Below are 23093 nucleotides of genomic sequence, written 5' to 3' on the forward strand. Positions count from 1 at the left end.
ATATATTAAATAATACAGTTATATAGTGCATATAGATTTTAATATTCTGCACTATATACGTGGTCCTTGTATGGCTATATTAAAAAATATATTGCAATGAAAATAAAAACTGTACTACTTATTTTTACATGTAATAGCTGTATTGAAATATTCTATTAATTTATTTCTCTTTCATGAGTTAATGCATGTTTATATAAAGCTGAACACATATTCATTAATTTTTATCTCCCATTATTGTAATAACATTTTATATATGAAAATGTGTGTGATATATAAGAAAAATAAGTGTGTGTGTGTGTGTGCTTATAATATTGCAGTACATGTTTATACGCACACTGTAGTTTATTACTGAATATAAAATCACATATATTACGATAAGTAAATATATTGTCAAATATTTTTCAATATGAAAAACGGTGATTTCTTATGTATTATACAATATATGAAGATAATACATTATTCTGTATTTATTAAACTATTAAATAGCTTAATATATTGATCGTTAATATATGTATAAATACATTTTTCTTTGCATAAGGGTACCCACAGAGCATAGGAGTCTCTAGGACCGAAACAACCAGGAAATAAAGTCCATCTGAACAGGACATGAGTGTTATGTAGTGCTGTGTCGGTGATGTTTTATATTGAATCTTCAGCAGTGGCGCTCATACTCTCTCTTATTCCCTCACTGAGAGCATCTGAACCAACAACAGCAGCGAAGAGCAGTGGGCTCCAGCTTCATACAATTAACCAGCACTTCTGGGGTGCCTGGCCCTTCACTGAAGACATGTCAGCAAAGGACGGATCTATGACACACCGTGAGTGCTCTTTCCCTTATTTTTGCTGGAATAGGCTATGCGATTTGGTGTGTATGGTCGGAGTATTGCAGTGAGGGTTACATCATTACGGGCTCTACAGTGGCAAACAGCGCACAGCCATGTTTTACAGAATGCTGTAAATGTCCGTGTAATTACAACGCAGGGCGACACGGGAAGCGTTGCATGTTCAATATGTATTTACATATGTTCACATAGCTGTCTTTAGCCTCTATTCGTGTGTGTAAATGCAATAAATACAAGGCAGTTTTTGAAACAAAAGAAGACGCTTGCGGTTTGACACCAGCATTGCTCAGCCGCTGCAAGTAGATCATCAAATGAAGACGCTGCGCTGGAATGGATATGATCTTTTACGAAACCACAGCTGATTAAGATTAAACGACCATGGGAATTATATTTAATAACTTGTTTCAGACGGTCAACGAGATTTATAACCTGATTCAATTATAGAATAGAATAAATAACCAGGCTATAGGGAGAACAGTGGATTATGTTTGTCCCGTACAACACTATAAATAACTTTTTCCTTACTGTAGAGCACCCATGCATGATGGATGCTGTTCAAGATGACATTCCAACACTCAGTTTTGTCAATGATCGAAGGAAAGGTTAAGCTTATGATACATTACAATTGATATATGTCGGAAACGGTGGGAAAATAGAAAACTTTAGCCATGAAGGAGTATATCATTAGAAACATCAGCAGGTTGGTTGTGTCGTGTAATGGGACAACAGTCCCTGCACAACCGCATTATAGTGAGCCGATGTGGCGAGTGATAGGTAGGCTAAACAATGTAATTGTTTCAAAGCGCTGATTTGTTCAAGACTGACACCATTTAATTCTTAAACGACTGTTGTTAAAGTGATAAAATACGTTTTAATTTTTTTTTTTTTATTATTATTATTTTAGTCTTGTGTAGGTCGTGTCATGTGATTAAGCAGACAGTCATTTGTAATGATGCACTGGACAGCTCCAGGTGCCGAACCGCTTTTAAAGAGTACTCGCTCATACGTGGATAATAAATGTAAGATTTAACTTTGTTAAACAGGAATTACATGCTCAGAACTGGTAGAGCTTAATTTCTATACACAGATTATTTGTATTTATTTTTAAATTATCTTTATTTAAATTACAGTGTACTAAGAATGCTCCAGTTAAAGACTGCAGGTTAAAACAATATTAATTGTGAAAATGTTACATTTGAGAAAAAGACAGTACCCTACATTTGTAGAATCTTTTAATTTGGTGAGGAGGGCATTCCTTATGATTGTTGGGTTTTTCTAATGATATGTTGGCATACTAATATTACATAATTTAATGGCATATAAAGTTATCAACTGTAATGCAGTCACCAAAATCTTGTAATGTCTGAAACATCTCCTGACAGGCATTATGTGTTCCCAGTTGCATTGCGTGTTGAAAATTGATGACTACATGACATGTTTTGAAAAGTCCTTGAAAGGAAATATAAAAAAAGAAAGAAAGAAAAGAAAGAAAGAAAAATAACAGTGGACTGCCCCGTGTCTTTTTATTTTTCTCCTTTCTGTTTGGACTCTTGACTTGATTATTGTGCACTTAATTAGCAGCACTGCCTTTTTTCCTGGTGGGAGACTGTCTACAGGAGCTAATTTCAGGGTCTGACGTTGGGAGGTGAATCACGTTAGTCTCTCAGCTATTCCCAGTCACAAAGCACTTCTCATGTTGCACATTTTTGCAACATGTAATTATGATTTATGCTGTTTTGAAATGGCTTTTGTCAGAGCTGTGAAAAAATACACTGTTTTGTCCTCTACACTTTGCATTTCCTTTATTTTTTATTTACCCATAAGAAAATAGCCAGCTATGAGCAGGACAGGAAGTTTGTAAGGTAAGGATCAGTTTGGTGAAGAAAAAGCAAAAGGCTGAATTTCTGAAGAGGGTCATTTATAAGTGGCGAGAGATGAGCCTAGCCACCCGTGTCTCCTCTAGAAAGACTCTCAGACCTGACTGTGAAGTCCTTCACTTCCTCTTGTTCATACAAGCAAGTGGCATAATTTAGTATTGACCTAAATAACAACAAAAAGCTATCCACATTTTCGAGCTGCATGTGTTAGACAAGCTAGGAAATTTGTGGCTTTCATCTTCCATTAATTTTTTATCTTTTTAAGTCTGAATGTCTAAAAGTGCAGCCACAGTCCCATAGGAAGGTCCTGATTGTCTTCTGTTGTATTCCTTTGATAATAAAACAGCATAACATTGAGTGCTAACCAGACATGACGTGATAAAATCACTGCCATTTTAATACGTTTTTGTCGCAGCTGACCATGACAAGCAATGAGTGATAGTACATTTTGTCATCTCTTTAGAGTGCAACATGGCCCTGGTTCTAGAAGTATTATTCATTTTTCCAATAGGGATTTTAAAAAAGCCTTTATTAAAACATTACAAGCCATGAACCAAACAAATTAGCTTAAATGAGTAAAACAACTTAAACAAAGCATTGCGAATGACATAATCAAATTAAAAACAATGGGAAAATATTAAAATTATTCAAAGTTGTTGATTGTAAATATAGAAACAATATATTTTAAATTTATTGCAAAGTATGCACATGTATATATATATATATATATATATATATATATATATATATATATATATATATATATATATATATATATATATATATATATATATATATATATATATATATAATCAAATATTTAAGTGTTGTTTTTTTTTTTTTTTTTTTTTTTTTTTTGAGCACACCAACTTTATTACATCATTTGTGGTGTTTCATGGGAGTGGGCAGAGCCCCGCGCTCATTTGCCACAGTTTGCTCCCTGTGACTCTTTACAGCATGGGTAATGTAGTTTTTCACCAGGGCCTCCACTGTTAAACATGATTATTTAAAATATAAGTTAAAATAATGCAAACTGATGGCTTCAACCAAAGCAAATACAATTGATTAATGACCTCAGAGCTCACAGTAGGTCTGTCTTTAAAGGTTTATAAGAAATCAATTTCCCTTTGGAGAAAATGAATGGCATTTTTACTTCCGGAACCTGATTGTTGAATTCTAAATCTGCCGTATCAATCAATTGAAACTTTTTTCCCCTATTAAAATAATTTCTTTCTGTTCTTGAAATGGCTTGATTATAACTCTACCAAATTTAGTATACACATAACCATTAATATGCAAATTAGTCCCCACCTCCACCCAATCAAACCAGCTCGGACAATCTGCTCCCAACCGTAAGTTGACGGGATTGATTACATGTTTGTTGCGGTAGGAAAAGGGCTGTTTCACACCACAGTTTTGAGACTGTCTTTGACACGAAAAGCAGTGGTCCGCAGTTGTACTGTCTGATAAATTTGCACAAGGATTGTCTTTAAGCATGTTAAAAACACCATACAGACATGTAAACAACATAAAAAACTTGATTTCACCACAGTGGGTCTTTAAACAAGAAATATCTTCTGATTGACTGTAAATGTGTCGCATCTCATAGCAATTTTGAGTGATGTCTTGTGAGGAAAATAGCTTTGGCCTTTGAAGTAATTGAATTTATTTTTATTTCATTAGTTTTATACTTCAAACAGGTTAATTAGTTGTTACCCACTTGAAAAAATAAATGCATTTTGATTGAAGGGATCACTTATAATTATGTTTTGAACCAAAGGTGATTTCGAGTCGTACCAAATTAAAAGTGATTTCATTAAAAGTGGAGCATTTCTCGTTTAAGATCTTTCCCAGTGGTATTCAGTTCGCTGAGCCATGAACAAAACAGAGCTAAGCACTTCAGCATGCACACTTGTAATACACTTACCAAGTACTTCAGCACCCCGTGGACAGATAATCATGATTCATGGCCAAACTGATATGATTTCATTACTTTATCCTGTTCTTTCATACCTCCTGTGCATAATTTGGGAGCCATTTATGTAAGGTACTTGCAGCCTGGCGAACTTTTGCTTGTGGGCCATAGCAACTCACAAGCAGCTCTCCATTAGGATGGAATATTCATGAACGCCCATGCAGGTCATGCAGCCTGATGTAAGAGCCAGAGAGATACGGTGAGATCAAAACTAAAATAGAATGAGTTGTTGAGCCCAAGGTGAGGTGTTGCTTTTTCTCCATCCTTCAGACTTTTGACAGATCTCACAAAGCTGTCAGAGAATTCAGTAGTTTCTTCCTGTTTTTTGTTCATGTTCCTTTTTTATTATCATTATTTTAAACAGCCTGAGGTCCCTCAGTATAGAACAGATGGTAAAATGTTCCTTTTGATCTTCTTTTCAGGTTTCAAGAGTTTTTTGGCTGTTGCATGAATCACAAACATGCTCTGGTTGTTTGAAGACGCAGTCTGTTTATAAGTGCAGACCAGTAATTGGCAATAAGTATTCAGATGCTTTTTATAGTTATCAGGGCTTCTCTTGCTATCTTGTCTATGATGGTCTGGCACTGTGCAATTCTAACCCTGGCCAGATTCATAAACTGTTTGTAAGTGACAAACTAAAAAGAAAAATGAAACTCAACCAAAATGTGAGAGTATTTTAAGCCAGTTGATGTAATTGTCACTTGTCTTATCAGATTGTTGTTGAACATGTGTTTTTTATCCCTTATAAATTAAACATTTTAAACTATTATGATATATTGAACATTGTTGTCAAAATAATCTTATTTACAAATGCCACCAAGGTAACATTATCTATCTGACTAAAACAAAGATGATAATTTTTTTTTTTTGAAATGCCAAGAATGACTTGTGACCCCTGCTGATCTGTAAAGGTACTGTAGTAAAGAAAATTAACAAAACCTTATTACTTGAATGCATCTAATGATCTGGGACCTTATTCATAAAAAAAAAAAAAAAAATCTTAAGACTAAAAGTTGCTCCTAATGCAGAAATTTAAGAGCAACTCTTAAAACTTAGGACTAGTACAATTTTTGTCTAAGTGTATTTCACAAAGCATTTTAATGCTAGAAGCAGCTCCTAAACCCAGGTCAGCTTATAAGTCCTCCTGAGGACTTCTAAATCCATAAGAGAAACTCAGAAACGATCCGAAGCATGGCTGTTGTTTTTGTTGCAAGTGAGTAAATATTGGAATATCACAAAGACAATGACTATTTTTGAAATGTGGTAATAAGCAGTAATAAATTGTGACTAGGCCAGAAAAATTGTTAGGAGAGTAATTAAAAATCTGAACTGGCCCAGTCAGGCCTGTAGAAAAATTCTTCTAGTCAAGAGTAAGGCAGTTTTTTCTGCAGTTTGAAGCCTTTTTGACAAAACTGATTGATTGCCGGATTGCCAAAGGCCCAGCTGCTTGGCAGCAAGACATTTTTTCTCATCTGTGAGTACTTTAACATATCAGAGTCAAGCACATGGAGCTATTTTTCAAAGATGACATCTCCATCCTGCCCCCATCCTTATGCCGTTCCCACAATTTGCATTCATCACCATATCACGATAATGCTGTGTCCACATACTCTGAATGCAGGTCAATAGCAAGGTTACAGTCATCTGATTGAAGCCCGACCAAATGTTCCTCCACCATGCTGTTGCTTTGTAAGTAGTAATTTATCACGTAGGACCAGTCAAGGGATATTCAGAGTACTTTAGAATGACCTCTGGATGTGGTTGGGTGGACAGACAGATGCCCTTTGTATTCTCCCTTTCAAAACTCTGATGTTCTTGCGGATATATCAACTCCCCCTCTCTTTCCATTTCATTCTCCTCGCTTTGTTATCTATTACCCATTTTGTCTTTCTCTGATAGTCCTTGTTTGTTGTGCTCTGTCATTTTCCCTCCACATCCCCACTGTTTATTTCTGTTTATCTTTTATAACTGGAATCAGAGGTGCTGACCTTCATTCTCCTCTATACCATGTAGGTCTATTTCTGGGAATTGCTGGCCATAAACAACCCAAAGGAACTGCTGTCTCCTGTTTGCTTCCTTATCTGAACCTGGCTTAGGATGTTTATGAATGACATATCACAGATAAATACTAAATATTTATATGCAGGGAAAAAAAAACTACATATTTTCATAATCAGGGTTATCTAGACTATTAGATCTTTATTTGACATCTGATAGGAAACATCCTATAGACCTATTGCAGATGAGCAAACACTCAAAAAAATATGTCATGCAGATCATGTCAAATAGACATCTCTGTGATGTACGTGTGCTATCAGGGAACTGTTAAGTACTCATCCCAAACTTTTTAATGGTAATATATATCAATCTTGAAAAATATATACCCTCTACTTCAAAATGTATTTTGAACAAAATAAGTTATAAATATAAAAAAGAACTTCTGAGGAAGGTTTTACCATGTTAACAACCCAATAAATTGTTAGCATGCTAAAGCACAGAATGCTAAAGTGCCCTCTATGACATTACGTCTCTAAATTTAACCCATTTAAATCATTGTATTTATTAAATGTTATATTTAAAATACTTCAATTCTTTGTTTTAACTTTAATCATGTTAATGGTTGTGTTTTAAAATGGATTAATTGTGACTAGTTGGCCATCTTGACCCATCCCAGGCCTTTATGTGTGCTTTTGTGTTTCATTGCAGGGGGTATGGATTGTGTTGTTGCCTGCACGACCTTTAAAATGCATTCAGACACATTTCTACCCAATGCTTTTGAGGTTCAAAATGTTCTTTAAAAGCAGTTGCTAAGTATTACCAAGTTGCTTAGCATTGTTGCCAATCAATAATGCCATGTTGTGGTTGTGATGTCGTACATGCAAACCCAAGATTCTGATTTTCCAATAATCAGTAAGAACACCTGGCATTGGCTGTGTGAAAGTGATATTGCTCTGTGAAGTGATGGCTTCAGTAGCCCACACAAAGCACAAGGCCATACTATGGAGGCGTAACATAATTTATCTGCGTATCTATAAACGAGAAAAAGCGAGAAGAGCATGTGGGGGAGAAGAGGGAGGGCAGGTTTATGAGATGCACATTAGGGTGAAAAATGAATCTAGGGAGGAAGTAACAAGATAAGAGGAGAGAGAAAATTGACAGAAGCGGAATGAGGTGAAAGAACGAGGAAGAGAAAAGCAGGATGACAGTGACAGCACGTGTTTGCAAGACATCGCTCTGGAAATATTCTCATCGTGTTTCACTCTTAAAGAAAACCAGGTTACCCACTTGCATTGCTCTCGCTGCTGGACTGCTATAATTCCCCCAGGTAGCCCTAAAAATAACAGAGTCCACTTTTCCACAGCATTTCCTCTGCCTTCCTCACTGCCCCTCTGGCAGTGCACATTGTTGACAAAGATGTTATCGGGAAAATTAAGGATATTGCAACCACCAGCACACAGAATTGTCACAAATAATCTAAGCAGAGTTACTAGCAACCCAGGCTCATTGGAAATATGTGCATGTGGTGACATTTCTAAAAAAAAATTATATTACATTGCTTCTGACACATTTAATAACACTTTTAAAATGAAATGTTCATTGAGTGACGCTAAAAGTCTGTGCAGTTTCACCCCCCCCCCCCCCCCAAAAAAAAATAATTTGGCAATGTTTTATTATGTTGATTGTTGTATGTGTCACAGTTTGGAAATGAAATGCCTGGTGAGTGGCACTAAAACTTGATGCTTTGTAGTGTTTAGAGGCCAATTTACACTGCACCGACAGAAGCAAACCAATGCTGACAATCACTAGAATAAAGAATGTCACTTCTTAGATATTCCAAATGCAGATTCAGAATGTTCAATTAGCAAAACCAAGCAGCAACCAATGCCAACAGAAGCCGACAGGGGTAACTCCCTGATCCGAAAAAACCTGATGAATATGTCTGTTGCTGTTTGTCTGCATCTGTCAGTGTCAGCAAAAGCAAATGTGAGATAAAAATGAATTTGCATTTTAACTTACTTCTACTGGTCTTTGAGCTCTTTTATTGTGGCTAGTGTTTTAAAGGACTTGTACCCAAATGCTCTGTATAGCTAGTGCAATGCTGTACCGGGTGAGCAACTGAGCAAGTTTACCATGTCAGAAAAGCCATACATGTGTGATATAAATGCCAAAATATATTAGTTTTAAGTCATGCACTATGGTAAAAGCATATTGAGGTCATAACATAGTATTGTGTGCGGAACTGCAGGAAAAGAAGTCTTTATTAATCAATAATCCACCACTTGTGACGGCAGTGGATTGTATGTGTAGTTTTTGCAGAAATGGGATATCTGTGTAATGGGTTATCTGTGTAGCAATAATTTCAAAACATTCTGGTGGTATAGGGCAAAGAGAATATTAAGAAACTATGTAAGGAGAGATCAAAAAAGCACAGCCACATGAGTCTTTTTGGAACTGGAGCTCGAGTAAGTTGTTTCAACATTGTTTGAATGTAGTCTCAGCCTCAACCCATGGTCTGATGCATATTGCACACAAAACTGGGAAGCAAGTGGCAAGCTGTATTCTGACTGGCAGACTTTATAAATTTTAGGGTATTTTGTGTTATTTTATTTATTTATTTATTTTGTGTGTGTGATTGTGTGAACTGTTCAATGAAACATGTTGTGATTTACATCCAAGTGTAATATATTACCCCCCCACCCCATTGTTATGCTAAATAAATGGAGATCCAGTTTAATTAAAGGAAGATCCCGACATTTTGATTGAAAATTACAATGTCAAAAAAAAAAAAAAACCTCCCGGTTTTCATCCAAAATACCTTAAATTGTGTTCTGAAGACAAACGAAGCTTTTACTGGTTTAGAGGGTCAGTGATTAATGACACAATTTTCAATTTGGGGTGGAGTATCCCTTTAAATGTCACATGACACCGAATCCTCCCACTCCACACAGCCATCTAGAGGTTAAAAATTACATTTGACTCCTACAACACATTTCAGATAAATCTGCCCCTAAATGGCACATAAAAAAATTATTTGTGGTTGGTGTCTTAACATGTCAGCCAACATTTTTGTTTGTTTATTTGTTTTGTGCTCCATAAGAAAATGTGGGTTCTCAGTTGGTTTATATTTAATGCAAATTCCATAACAACAAACATTTCAGAATGCAACAGCTTGATTCACCAAAGTGTTATTTTGCCATTTTCTTCTGATAAAATAGTGTCTGGTGTTGGCATATGCAAGTTATATATATCTATATATGTGTTTACGTATATGTGGGTGTTTGTTTGTTTGTATGCACACGTGCGTGTATTGTGAAATGGCGGTCACACTTATTTTTATGGTGTTTTCTGTGCGTGGGAATCAGAGAGCCATCATGATGCTGCCACTCACACTTCTCCAATCACTGCATGAGTTTCATCTTCTCCACTCCTTGCTTCTGATTTTCATGTTTCCTGGAGTGTTGCACGACCAGCCATCTCCAGGCCCCCTCCTTCACATTTCTCATTTCTCTTAGAGAAAAAAATAAAAATGACATGCTGATCACCACTTCGCTCCACATGCGTGTGTGTGACGTCAGAGCCCGCCTGCCTGTCTCTGATTGTCTCAGAGGCATTCATTGCAATGTGTTCATCTCTGCAGGGTTCACTGGTGTGGGTGTGAGACTACAACATCCTTTTTGTAACATCCAGTTTATGGCTGTTTAATCAGAGCCAATTGTTTATTATTTCTTACATCACTTCATCCTCTTTTTCTCTTTGTCTCTATACTCTCTGAAGCCTGATTTCTAGTGTGAATATTTTGGAGACATTCACTGGAAGTGTTAATTGTCCTTGCCAAGGACATTTCAGAGCTTTCATTTTGGTAATGCAGTAATGTATCAACATATAAAGTGGAAAAACAGACACACACATATATGAAGTGAGTGCATTCTGCAAGGGCAAGCCAATGTTTTCCGATAATTCATTCCTCTGCCCCTCCTCTTAGCTGAAGTTGATATGTGATGAAACAGCGCTCAGGGTGCTGACTTCTATTATTGAATTTGCATTATCACAGAGATGCTGCCAGGTGTGCAGAGGGGAGCGTTCATTTTATTGATGTGTGTCAGCACTGAATATATTACATTTGTTTTGAATAATGTTTCCATGAGCTTCATTTGTTCTCAGCTTAACTTTCTATTGTCCACCATGTTCATTCCTCACATCCTTTTCAGTGTTGCAGTCTAGATGGATGGATGGATGGATCTATCTTGTTTGAAGCTTTAAAAAAAATGTTTTCAATAATTTCAAGCAAGACTGTCATTTAAGTTTGTCTTTGCTTTGCTAGTTAAAAATTTGTTATATACATTTCTTTGAATTTCAATATATTTTATTTAAAATTTGTAAGTTATATTTATCAATCAAGATATAGTTAGATTTATTGTTATTTCTTGCAAAAGAGTCTGTACTTGTAACATTATTTGTACTGTTTTCAAAACTTTCAAACAAGGTTATTCAAGCTAACATTCAAAGATTGTCTTTTCTTTACACAGTTTAGAAACACACACACACACACACACACACACACACACACGCACACACACACACACACACACACACACACAGACACGCAAACACACACACACACACACATAGACACGCACACAGACACGCTCGCACACACACACGCACACACACACACACACACACAGGTTATAATGGAAATTATCCAATAATTTTACGAAAAAGTGATGTCATATGGAAATATTAATACGGTACATTTGGAGTGTAGTTAAAAATTAGCATTTTAGTTAATTTAATTCTGTAGATAGACAGACAGAAGATAGACAGACAGACAGACAGACAGACAGACAAATAGCCTGTACTTACTGTACATGTGCAGGAATAAATTCTGATCACAGAGTTAGAATTTTCACTTATTTTCCTAGACTCATTCATATTGTGAGTGTACAGGATTTTTCAAAAGCACTATTTTTTGTCTTTAGGGGTAAAACTTTTTAATGAGCAGCAAATTACTGAGTACATAATTAGTGGCTTATGTAAAATTTTATTTTTCAAGGAAGATTTAATATCAGCGGACGGGTAGGTTTGTAGTTACATACCAAAGATAGAAGGAAGATAGAGGCTAATAGTTAAAGCGGAAATAAGTTCAAGAAGAAGAAGAGCTGCATGGAGATAAAAAGGTCAAGACGTCAGTAGATGAAAAGACAGAGTGTGAGTAAAAGTTAAACCTGGGAATAGGATGACGAAAAGCAGTATAGTTAGAAGAGAAAAAGGGAAACTATATAGTGAGCTGTAAAATTTAGCTTAATCTTTTTTTCATTTCTTTCCTACCATCCATCTTCAGTTGCACCTACAGATGCAGCACCCACACCCGCTGTGCCTCGCTCACCTTCTTTATTAATTTCTCTGCCCTGAATGCATCACACATGCATCTGTTTGTCTGCTTAAAAACCCAGTCTAACGGCTTCAGTGGTTTACACTGTTTACATACATGCTACATAACATTATGTTTCAATGTGAGACACACATATACTGTATAACATTGACTTACAAAAAAAACTCTTTTACACGTCATATGTTTCACGTCATGAGAATACCATGTACTAGTATGAACACCAAAAAGCCTGTAGTTTGCAGTTGTGACTGTTGTAGAATCGATACCTCCCTTACTCCCACTGTGTGGTAAAAATACATGTGTACATGCTCTGATTTGCCCACGAGGCTCAACCACAGTCCCTCTGCAACACCCACTCAGTTGTATTGCTGCTTGTGTCAACTTGTGCCAGCCCAATCTTCACTCCAAACGGAGGCGTTTTGCTATCAATACGGTTAATACAGTAGCCCAATGCATAGTGAGTTACACGCGGGGAGCCTGTTTCTAACTTAGATGCAGCAAAAATTGCATTACAGTAACATTTCTGAATGTTGAAGTTTTGCTTTCAGATTAGCTTTTCTAAAGCTACTAGGTTACTAAAAACAGTGAGGAAAACCAAAAATATGACTAGGTATTTTCTGAGATAGAGTGTCTTAACATTACAAATGTAACTAATCAGGGCTCAACAATAAAAATGGCCCCAAAACACTGTTTCTATTGCTTTGATGAACATTTTTACTTATGCAAAACTTCAGAAAAACTTTATCAAGTATTTACATTCGGGTTTCTTCAACAGAAATGTGAAAATTGCATTAAAATACTTTGATGGAAACCCATCATTTGCATGCATATACATAATTTGTATTTGCATGCCTTGCAAGCATAAACATTTGGTTTACTTTGATGTATAATCAGACTGCCAAACAAAGAGGTGTGATTCATTACTCCACAGAACACGTTTTCACTGCTCCAGAGTCCAGTGGAGGCCTGCTTTACACCACGACTGGCATTGTACCTGGTGATGTGAAGCTTGCATGCAGCTGCTCGGAAGCCCATGGAAGCCCATTCCATGAAGCTCCAGCCAGACAGTTTTTGTGCTGATATTAAAGCCATTATTAATAGCTGTGTTTCATTGTCCAAGGATATTTGATCTTTTAAATACAGTGCCAAACAATGAAGGATGTTTGGTGTAGTACATATATTTTGTTTTTGGTTTTAAAATATGTGATTTTGCTCTTTCATTGTCATCCCATATCTTATATCCTATTACATTTTGTCATGCTTGTGTTATGGCTGTTTTTTCTCAATAAAGTGTGGGAGGCATAGATATGTGTGTAGGCATATGTATTCTTGCTTGTGTGTGTATGTGTTTGAAGACATACCTTTAGAACCAGAGTGGTCATTTTTTTTAATCACAGGCAGTCACACTTCTCTTGAGGCACTGCTAATCTTCCACCAAGTGAGGGGCCACAAACCATGCCAAAAAACACACATACACACCCCACTGAAATAACAGGTGTGTGTGTGTGAGTGCACCATAATATCTGCATTATAGCAGCCAGGTTCCCTGTGACAAAATGGGCTGGAGTCCGATACGAATGTGTCCTGCTGTCTGTAATTGCATGCTGCTAGTGGTAAATGTTTAGGATGCCAGCCAATTTCATGAGCAAGTGTGACTGAAGGAAATTATGCAATAGCTATGTCTGCAGATCCTGGTGTTCCTAAATTTTGGGTGGTTTGACAGATTATTAAATAATTCAGAAATTGTATGTGCCATTCTCTCTTGGACCGATTTGAACATTAGCATCATTTCAACAAAATGTGATGCCCACCACATCATTAAAGCAAATTATGTTCATTTCAATCTCATAATGATTTGAGTGACCTTATAATGAGCACATTTGAAGCCTAAAGGGTTGTTTTTGAAAACAAGGCAAATGAGGAAGAAATGTACACATCTTACCCCAAAGATTGCATATTTACATATAAATTCAGGTATTAATTAATTGGCATTATGTCTCAAATTGCAGCGGTGTGACATAATTCAGAACAGAACTTTAAAGAAATATTTTTTGTCATTTAATAATGATGAGCTGTGAATGAGGTGCTGAAAATATCTCTGTAGAAATATATGTGTGTGAGAGAGAGCGTGTGTGTGTGTCTGTGCCAGTCCCATCTAGGCCCCAGGTAACAAATGACTTCCTGTGGTAATTGCTGTAATGAAGCAGGGAGGAGAGCTGTGGAATTCTTAATAGGTGTGCACAGAGTGTAAGTGTTCACAAAATTAGGTGCAGAGGAGAACGAGACAATAGGTGAGATGGGAAGTGAGATAGGAGTAAGATGGGAAGATAGATGTCTGGTGAGCTAGCCATGAAAAGAGTGTCATGTTTATCTGTTTTCTCTTGCTTCTTGCCAGGGTTTTGAGCCCTAACAAATTGTCAGAGTCGTGTTATAATCCCTGAGCTTAAATTATTGTTTTCCCCAAGACTGGGATGGCTGTATGTTTGTGTCAGAGCAGCACACTTGTCAATAGGATGCAGGCACATCATGCACCTTTTTGTTGTAGAGGGCAGGAATAAAATCATACCAAATGTATGCATATAAAAAGGTGATTTCTGGCCGCTGAGCTTTAGCCAAATATTTTTTAACTACGATATTCATTCAGCTACATCATAACACAAATGTCACATGAGATAAGTACATTGTGCTGCAGCTCCTTATCAGCACAGAGAGAACCCTGGGTGAGAACACACTTGTATTAATGTAATGGGTCGGAATGTCTCTAAAGTGATGTTCTTCCACCTACACACATTCACACATTCTTCAGAACAGCAATCTCTCCCCCCATGGCCATGCTGCTTAGCCATGCCTGAGCAAATGTATTGGTGTGAGTGGGTGTTTCTCTGGATTACCCTGAAGGGTGAAGAGAAAGAGAGAGAGTAGAATCGAGAGAAAACCCAGGAAAAGGTCCAAGGCTTCTTTGTACGTTTTTAACATTGGTACGCAAGTGATCAAAAATAACTCACTAAGTAAGGAGCATCTGACTCATTTTGTGTGCAGTAAAATCTCCTCACACCTCCATACTGTGTCAGATGGCCAACGTGATGCTGCACGCATATCCATATCATCTTACAAAACACATTTTACAGTGAAGATGTTACTTTTTTTCTGCTTACTCTATGTTATCTACCCATGTTTGCATCCTGCCTTGTTGTTGAGGCAGTGCTGTCTGGTGTGAGTGAGTGTTGATCATGGTGTAGACAGTGGGCTCTGGGGACTGAACGGCATGAAGGCAACACACGGGGGAATAGAGCTGTACCTCTGCAAACATTTCTTTCTTAAATCTCACAACAAGCACATGTCTTGGAGCAGTTTGTACACTTTTCTTGTTTTATTTTGACACAAATGCTTGATTTCAAAATCAAGAGAACTTCCTATCCGAGTCATTGTAAGCTTGCGATGCAAAAGCTGTTCTAAAATTATGGGTTGCACAATATATTGGTACACCACTCATAATCGTCCAATACTGTGTATATATATATATATATATATATATATATATTATATATATATATATAAATATATATATATATATTTTTTTTTTTTTTTCTTCTTCTTATCAGATATTGTATATTTATTTGTACATTCTCTTTTCACCTCTTTTCCATTTTCTAACACTCACTTAAAATTAATTAAAATGCTAGCAATTTATTAATTTATTTATTTTATTGTTATATATTTTTAAATGAATTTATGCTTTTATTCAGCAAGGATGAATTAAATTGGTCAAAAGTGACACTTTCTATTCATCAAAGATTTCTGAATACAGGTTTCCATAAAAATATTAGGCAGTACAACTGTGTTAAACATTGATGATAATCATCACCAAATCGGTGAGAAAACAGTTACATTAAAGTGTAATAATATTTCACAATATTACAATTTTCACTGTAGTTTTTAATCAAATAATGCATTCTTCTTTTGTGATGCTTTTCCAGGCTTTCAGTGCAGCCTCTTTCAGTTGTTGTTTGTTTTGGGGGGTTACCCCCTTCAGTCTCCTCTTTAGCAGGTAAAAGGCATGTGCTATAGGGTTTAAGTCTGGAGATTGACTTGGCCAGTCTAAGACCTTCCACTTCTTGCCCCTGATGAACTCCTTTGTTGTTTTGGCAGTGTGTTTTGGGTCATTATCTTGCTGCATGATGAAGGATCTCCCAATAAGTTTGGTTGCATCTTTCTTTAAATTGGCAGACAAAATGTTTCTGTAAACTTCTGAGTTCATTTTGAAACTGCCATCATGTGTTACATCATCAATGAAGATTAATGTGCTTGTCCCAGAAGAAGCCATGCAAGCCCAAGCAATGAAATTACCTCCACTGTGTTTCACAGATGAGTTTGTATGTTTGAAATCATGAGCAGATCCTTTCTTTCTCCAAACTTTAGCCTTTCTGTCACTTTGGTAAAGGTTAATCTTTGTCTCATCAGTCCATAAAACTTTGTCCCAGAATTTTTGAGGCTAATCTCTTTACTTTTTGGCAAATTCCAGCCTGGCCTTCCTATTCTTCTTGCTAATGAGTGGTTTGCATCTTCTGGTGTAGCCTCTGTACTTGTGATCATGAAGTCTTCTGCAAACAGTAGATTGTGATACCTTAATCCCTGCCCTCTGGAGGTTGTTACTGATCTCACTTACAGTTATTTTAGGGTCTTTCCTGACAGCTCTCACAATATTTCTGTCATCAACTGCAGTTTTTTTCCTTGGTCTACCTGTTTGATGTCTGTTACTTAGTACACCAGTGGCTTCTTTCTTCTTCAGGACATTCCAAATGGTTGAAATGGCTATGGCCAATGTGTGTGCAATGGCTCTGGCTGATTTTCCTTCTTCTCTCAGCTTCACAATTGCTTGTTTTTCACCCATAGACAGCTTTCTGGTTTTCATGTTGGCTACACCTCTTAATTATAAATGCAATTTGAACAGGCAAAACCCAAATCTGAAACTGAGTGTCGACATTCAGTGCTAATTATTGTTGGAATAATCATGTGATAGGACACACCTGGGCAACAAAATACTCCTGTCAGTCACATGTTCCAATATTTTTGCTCACATGAAAAATGGGTGGGTTCAAACAAAAGGTGATATCTTCTAGGTTTTTTGTCAGATTCTTTTTTATGTCAAACCCAAATGTTTTCAGTCTACAGCAAAAATAAAGGAATACTTTTGGAGGGGAGTGTGTGTGTATATATATATATATATATATATATATATATATATATATATATATATATACATATATGTCTAATAATAAATGTTTTGCATTTTTAGCTTAGCAACATGCTAACAACAAACTATTGCTATCAATTGTGAGTCATGTCTCCTGTGTGGTTTGTGTGAGGAGCACTATTTATATGACACACAGTTATAGAGTTACTGCCTATATAGAGCGCTCCAAATCTGTCACTTTAATTCAGTTAGGATGCTGCCTAAGAAGAAGACAGCTAGGCAGCTCATTAGATTTTGGAACAGTTTATATGCACCCTATCAATAAAAAATTGAAATTATAGCACTTTTTTGGTTTGCATTTTTTTTCTCCAGCAAACATAACGTCGCTGTATTCACAAAATTTGCTGATCCTGTAAAAGCTTGTAAGAAATGGCAGCTACAACGTGTACTTGAATCAGGTCATGCAGCTCCACTCTTCAAGTATCTCTAGCCTTTGTCTTCCTGAATAATTAATGATGTGGTCTGTGGTCTGTGCAGATTGTAACCAAAAAGACCAAAAAATATCCAGAGAAGATAAAGGACACATGGTTGAGAAACAGAAAACCTTACTGGCCTTTGGTTTTTGTTTGGTGCGGTTTGGTGGTTTGTACGGACAGTGGTGTGGATGTCAATGCTAATGAAGATAAGCGCAGTTGCGAAAGAAAATAATTATCCTGAGTGGAGCTTGTGCACGGCAACAAAACCATCGAAGAAGTAAAAAATGATATTCAAGATGAATGAGTGCATGTCCCAAGGCTGATCAGATTACATGTTTGATTCACATTAACAATCTTTCTCTTTCTCTCTCGCATCTCACAGGTTGAGGATCAGGAGTCATGGAGTCTCTCTTCGGGGGCCAGTTGGGCTTGCTGGGGGGTAATGAGGGTCTGAAAGAAGATGGCTGTGGGGTGGGCTGGTCGAATTCTCCCTTATCAGAAGACATGTACTCTGCCTCCCATTTCGCCCTCATCAGCGCCTACCAGGACATTAAGACTCGACTGGCTGGCCTTGAGCGAGAAAATGCAGACATCAAAAGAAAACTCAAGATTTATGAGATAAAGGTACAAAACGCCCTGAATATCCTTTAGCCTCAGATACTGTAACAGATATCAGTGGTTACGTCAGTAAGTAGCGTAACTACCAGTAATGCAGGCTGATCAGTTCACTGAAATAAAATATGGTGTAGAATTTACTTTTTCACTCAAAAATTGCAGCAAATTATATATATATATATATATATATATATATAATTATATATATATATATATATATATATATGAAAAAGAAATGACAAGTAGCACATTTAATTAATGTGTTTTTTTTAAGAGAAAGATTGAAACAGTATTCCAGTACTTGTAATTTCTTACACTACTATACAATATAGCTTTATATGGCCTTTATACTGTGTAATATATCTTTAATGATTAAAACACTAAAAATGTCTGACGTTACTGTTCTGCACTGTCTCATCTATAGCTACTTTCTGTCATACATTATGTTTTTATCATCTATGGAGGCCATATATTTTAAAACCTATACAATCTAAATTATACAGTGGAGTCCACTTAAAAACTATTTGTGAAAACGCTATACAATTCATCAGCAATTATTTTATATGACAACAGCACTTGATCTGCATAAATTCCACAAGTTTGTGTTAAGCCTGATGATCATGTTATCCAGATTTATTTGACAATTATCCAGAAAGTCTCTTGTGCTTCAGTGAAAGCACAAATAACTTTTGATTAGTGACCTAGAAATAGTGTAGAATCTTAAATTACTATTATGTAACTTTCCTTGCTTAAAACTGCCAGCTTATTTCCAGGTTTAAATGAAAAAACGAAAGGTTTTCAATGTTTTTCTTTTTGGTTTTTTGGTATTATAGTTTGTTTAGTATGTTTAGAATAATTAAAATATTTGAATTATTAGTTTTAATATTTTTTGGCCTATCAAATTACCTGTAGTTATTATTATAACAGTGTAGGATTTTTTTTTAGCTAATGTCGTATATATGACATAATTATCCAGTTAAAAATGGGGTTAGACATCCTTGTTAGCCCAAAACTCTTTCTCCTGCTCCTCGCTGCCTCATCTCACATTAACGCAGAGACAGCGACACAGTCACAGGCATACTATATAGGGCATTTAAACAGAGTACAGTAGAGTGGACATACACACAAAGCAATAATATGAATATCTGGCACACAGCTGAGAATTTCACAGAGAAAGAGCATAAAGCAATAATTAAACTACTTTCTGTGTCAAGCAACCTTAGTTCAATAGATCAGAAAGAGTTCTATGTTTCTTTAAGATGTTGCATACTACTCTCTCAGGACAAAGTGAGAGATTCAAACATCCTAAATTTAAATAACTAAATTTAATTAATCTAGCCTGTCAGAAGAAAAAAATGCATTGACAGGTATAAAGCCTAGTGGAAAGTTTGAGTAAATAAAAAAATTTAAAGTTATATTTTCAAGTACTGTATATAGATTACCATTCTAAAGTTTGAAATAGTCCTTCGGAAATTATTGTAACAAGCTGATTTAGTGCTCAAGAAACATATGACACTAAAAACTAGAGCAATAACTGCTGAAAATTCAGCTTTGCCATCACAGAAATAAATGACATTGTTATATATTAAAATAGAAAACTTCTTTTAAATTGTTAATATTATTTCACAATATTTTTTTACTGTATTTTTGATCTAATAAATCTAGCCTTGGTAAGCATAAGAAACGTATTTCAAAAATATGAATATCTTCTCGGCCTCAAAATTTGAACAGTAGTGTATGCTCATTCTTGTAGTCTTAGAGAGGGTGAAAGTGGTGGAGACCCATCAATTATTTCTGCATCAATAGTTGTGCCACTGATTCTGCTAAAAGGTTTTTTTTTTATTTTTTTTTTAACTGCTATGGAGTTTCTTTGCTGTTTCCTTGTGAAAAATTGTGGCCCATGAGTGTTCAGCTGCTGAATACTGATATAAACTGTTGTCAGATATGTTTAAGCATGTAACATTGAGTTGATTAATGACTGTGTCTGCCTGCTTCATGTATGAAACAGCTTTATTTATAGCCCAGCTGACACATGAGCTGAGCTGTACATAAACAAGTATGCAGGCTCTCTGTAATTAACATGTCAGGCTCCCACATGAAAACACACAAAACCACTTATACACACAATACAAGATGCTCCTGATGCTGTTTAAATCACTCGATTGATAGGAAGGTAGATCACATCTCAATAAATCATTAAAAATGTAACTGAATATCATTCACATGAGATTTTCATTTAAAATTGAGCAGACAGTTTTTCTCTAATATAATGATCAGCACTCAGAAGTGACAGCAATGATTGAGCAAGAAGACACTATATGCATAATATTTTGGGATCATGTCAGTTATCTGCCAATATTAAATATATTTAAATTTATTAATTTAGGCTGATGTTGGACATGTTATAATTCATTCTCATTTCAATTTTTATACATTTTGTTAGCCATCATCTAATGCTTAAGGTTAATATGTAATAACACTGTTGAATGTCATCTTTAATAAATCTTAAGATCAATACTGGATTGATATACAAAACTGTCAAATATTAACCTCATATTGGAATCATTATGAGCACAAGCTGTAATCACTAACATGGTCATTGTGTCTGCTTTACTGAATGCATGCTTTTTATCAACCACATAACTGTATATTACTAATATATGGATATTACTTTAACACACTTATCTATGGCTGACAGAAAAATACTTCCTAATTGTAACATTGAAACAAGCATTGCTGTAAAGCTGCTTTTTACAGTATCGTGAAAAGCACTATGCAAATAAACTTACAAAACTTCTGGTTCTTTTGATGCGATCTTTGGGGTACAACTAGGTAGGTTGGGCAGCTGCCAGGCCTCTGAGGAGCTGCAGGTAGAAGATGCTCCAGATTGGATATCTTTAAAGCTTTTTGATTTGGCCCTGCCCAAATATATGCATGCATATGCACCCACGACGTCTAGCCTCTGAAGAACAGCTGTTTTTGCAGAAGCCGAGAGAGAGTGCCTCCAGGGTTCTGTGTTCAGTGTGGCTCACTGCCTATAAAGGGCTAAACGTGGGGAACTAATGCACACGGCTCTTTAGGCTCATAGGAGTAGAAATATATGAGATCCTGCACATCAAAGCACATAGCATCTACTGATGCGAGCAGTGAGATAGAAGATGATGTAGGAGCTGAAGTTGTAGCATCCAAGAGCAGACCTCTCTAAATGGAAATGACTGTTTGATACCAAGTGACTAATAAACCCCTTATATTGCTTCGTCACCAACTTGCATTTATATATATTCTATATGTATTCTAGCAATTACCTTACCAACATAACTAATGCTGGTTTTATAGATGTTTTGCAATGGTTAATCATACACTATACAAAATTAGAAACACAACACTTTTGTTTTTGCCCCCATTTTTCATGAGCTGAACTCAAAGATCTAGGACTTTTTATATGTACACAAAAGGCCTATTTCTCTCAAATATTGTTCTTAGGCTTGCCATAATAAAGGGGGGGGGGGGGGTCCAAAAACCAGTCAGTATCTAGTGAAGAGAATGCCTCTCCAAAGTGCCAGACGCCATTGAATGTGAGCATTTGCCCACTCAAGTTGGTTATGACGACGAACTGCAGTCAGGTCGAGACCCAGATGAGCTTCCCTGAGACAGTTTCTGACAGTTTGTGCAGAAATTCTTTGGTTATGCAAACCGATTGTTGCAGCAGCTGTCCGGGTAGCTGTTCTCAGACGATCTTGGAGGTGAAGAAAAAGATGCTGGATGTGGAGGTCCTGGGCTGGTGTGGTTACACGTGGTCTGCGGTTGTGAGGCCGGTTGGATGTACTACCAAATTCTTTGAAACGTCTTTGGACACAGCTTATGTTAGAGAAATGAACATTCAATTCATGGGCCACAGCTCTGGTGGACATTCCTGCAGTCAGCATGCCAATTGCACGCTCCCTCAAAACTTGCGATATCTGTCGCATTGTGCTGTGTGATAAAACTGCAGATTTTAGAGTGGCCTTTTATTGTGGCCAGGCTAAGGCACACCTGTGCAATAATCATGCTGTCTAATCAGCATCTTGATATGCCACACCTGTGAGTTGGATGGATTACATGCTTATGGGTGACATGTCCGGTGAGTATGCTGGCCATGCAAGAAATGGGATGTTTTCAGCTTCCAGGAATTGTGTACAGATCCTTGCAACATAGGGCCGTGCATTATCATGTGCAATAATCATGCTGTCTAATCAGCATCTTGATATGCCACACCTGTGAGGTGGATGGATTATCTCGGCAAATGAGAAGTGCTCACTAACACAGATTTAGACAGATCTGTGAACAATATTTGAGAGAAATAGGCCTTTTGTGTACATGGAAAAAGTCTTAGATCTTTAAGTTCAGCTCATGAAAAATGTGGCCAAAAATAAAAGTGTTGCGTTTATAATTTTGTTCAGTGTATATTGCAGACTAACTTTATCCCATCTGGAGGTCATCCAAGGGCAAAAACCAGTTTCATAAGCATTTTTTTTTTCTTTCACTGTTGCCATATCGTTTACAAGTTTAGGATTAGTAAGGTTTTTAATGCTTTTGAAAGATGTCTCTTATGCTCATCAAAGCTGCATTTCACCAAAAATACAGTAAATAACAGTGATATTGTGATTTTATTATAATTTAAAATGACTTTTAAAATGTGATGACAAATCTGAATTTACAGCAGCCATTATACTTTAATATAA

The 23093-nt window shown here is 36.3% G+C and overlaps 1 protein-coding gene across 1 annotated transcript in view; it reads left to right on the top strand.

The window, feature by feature from the left end:
- Nucleotides 1-571: 571 nt before the first annotated feature.
- The window catches only part of LOC109077178 (TANK-binding kinase 1-binding protein 1-like), a 47780-nt gene continuing 25258 nt past the window's right edge, over nucleotides 572-23093 (top strand). The window contains exons 1-2 of the mRNA XM_042767783.1: nucleotides 572-818; nucleotides 18140-18381. Coding sequence (XP_042623717.1) covers nucleotides 18157-18381 — 225 coding nt within the window. The 5' untranslated portion in view covers nucleotides 572-818; nucleotides 18140-18156. The remainder of the gene's footprint in view (nucleotides 819-18139; nucleotides 18382-23093) is intronic.

This window comes from Cyprinus carpio, chromosome A12 (assembly GCF_018340385.1).
Source record: "Cyprinus carpio isolate SPL01 chromosome A12, ASM1834038v1, whole genome shotgun sequence".
Classification (NCBI taxonomy): domain Eukaryota; kingdom Metazoa; phylum Chordata; class Actinopteri; order Cypriniformes; family Cyprinidae; genus Cyprinus; species Cyprinus carpio.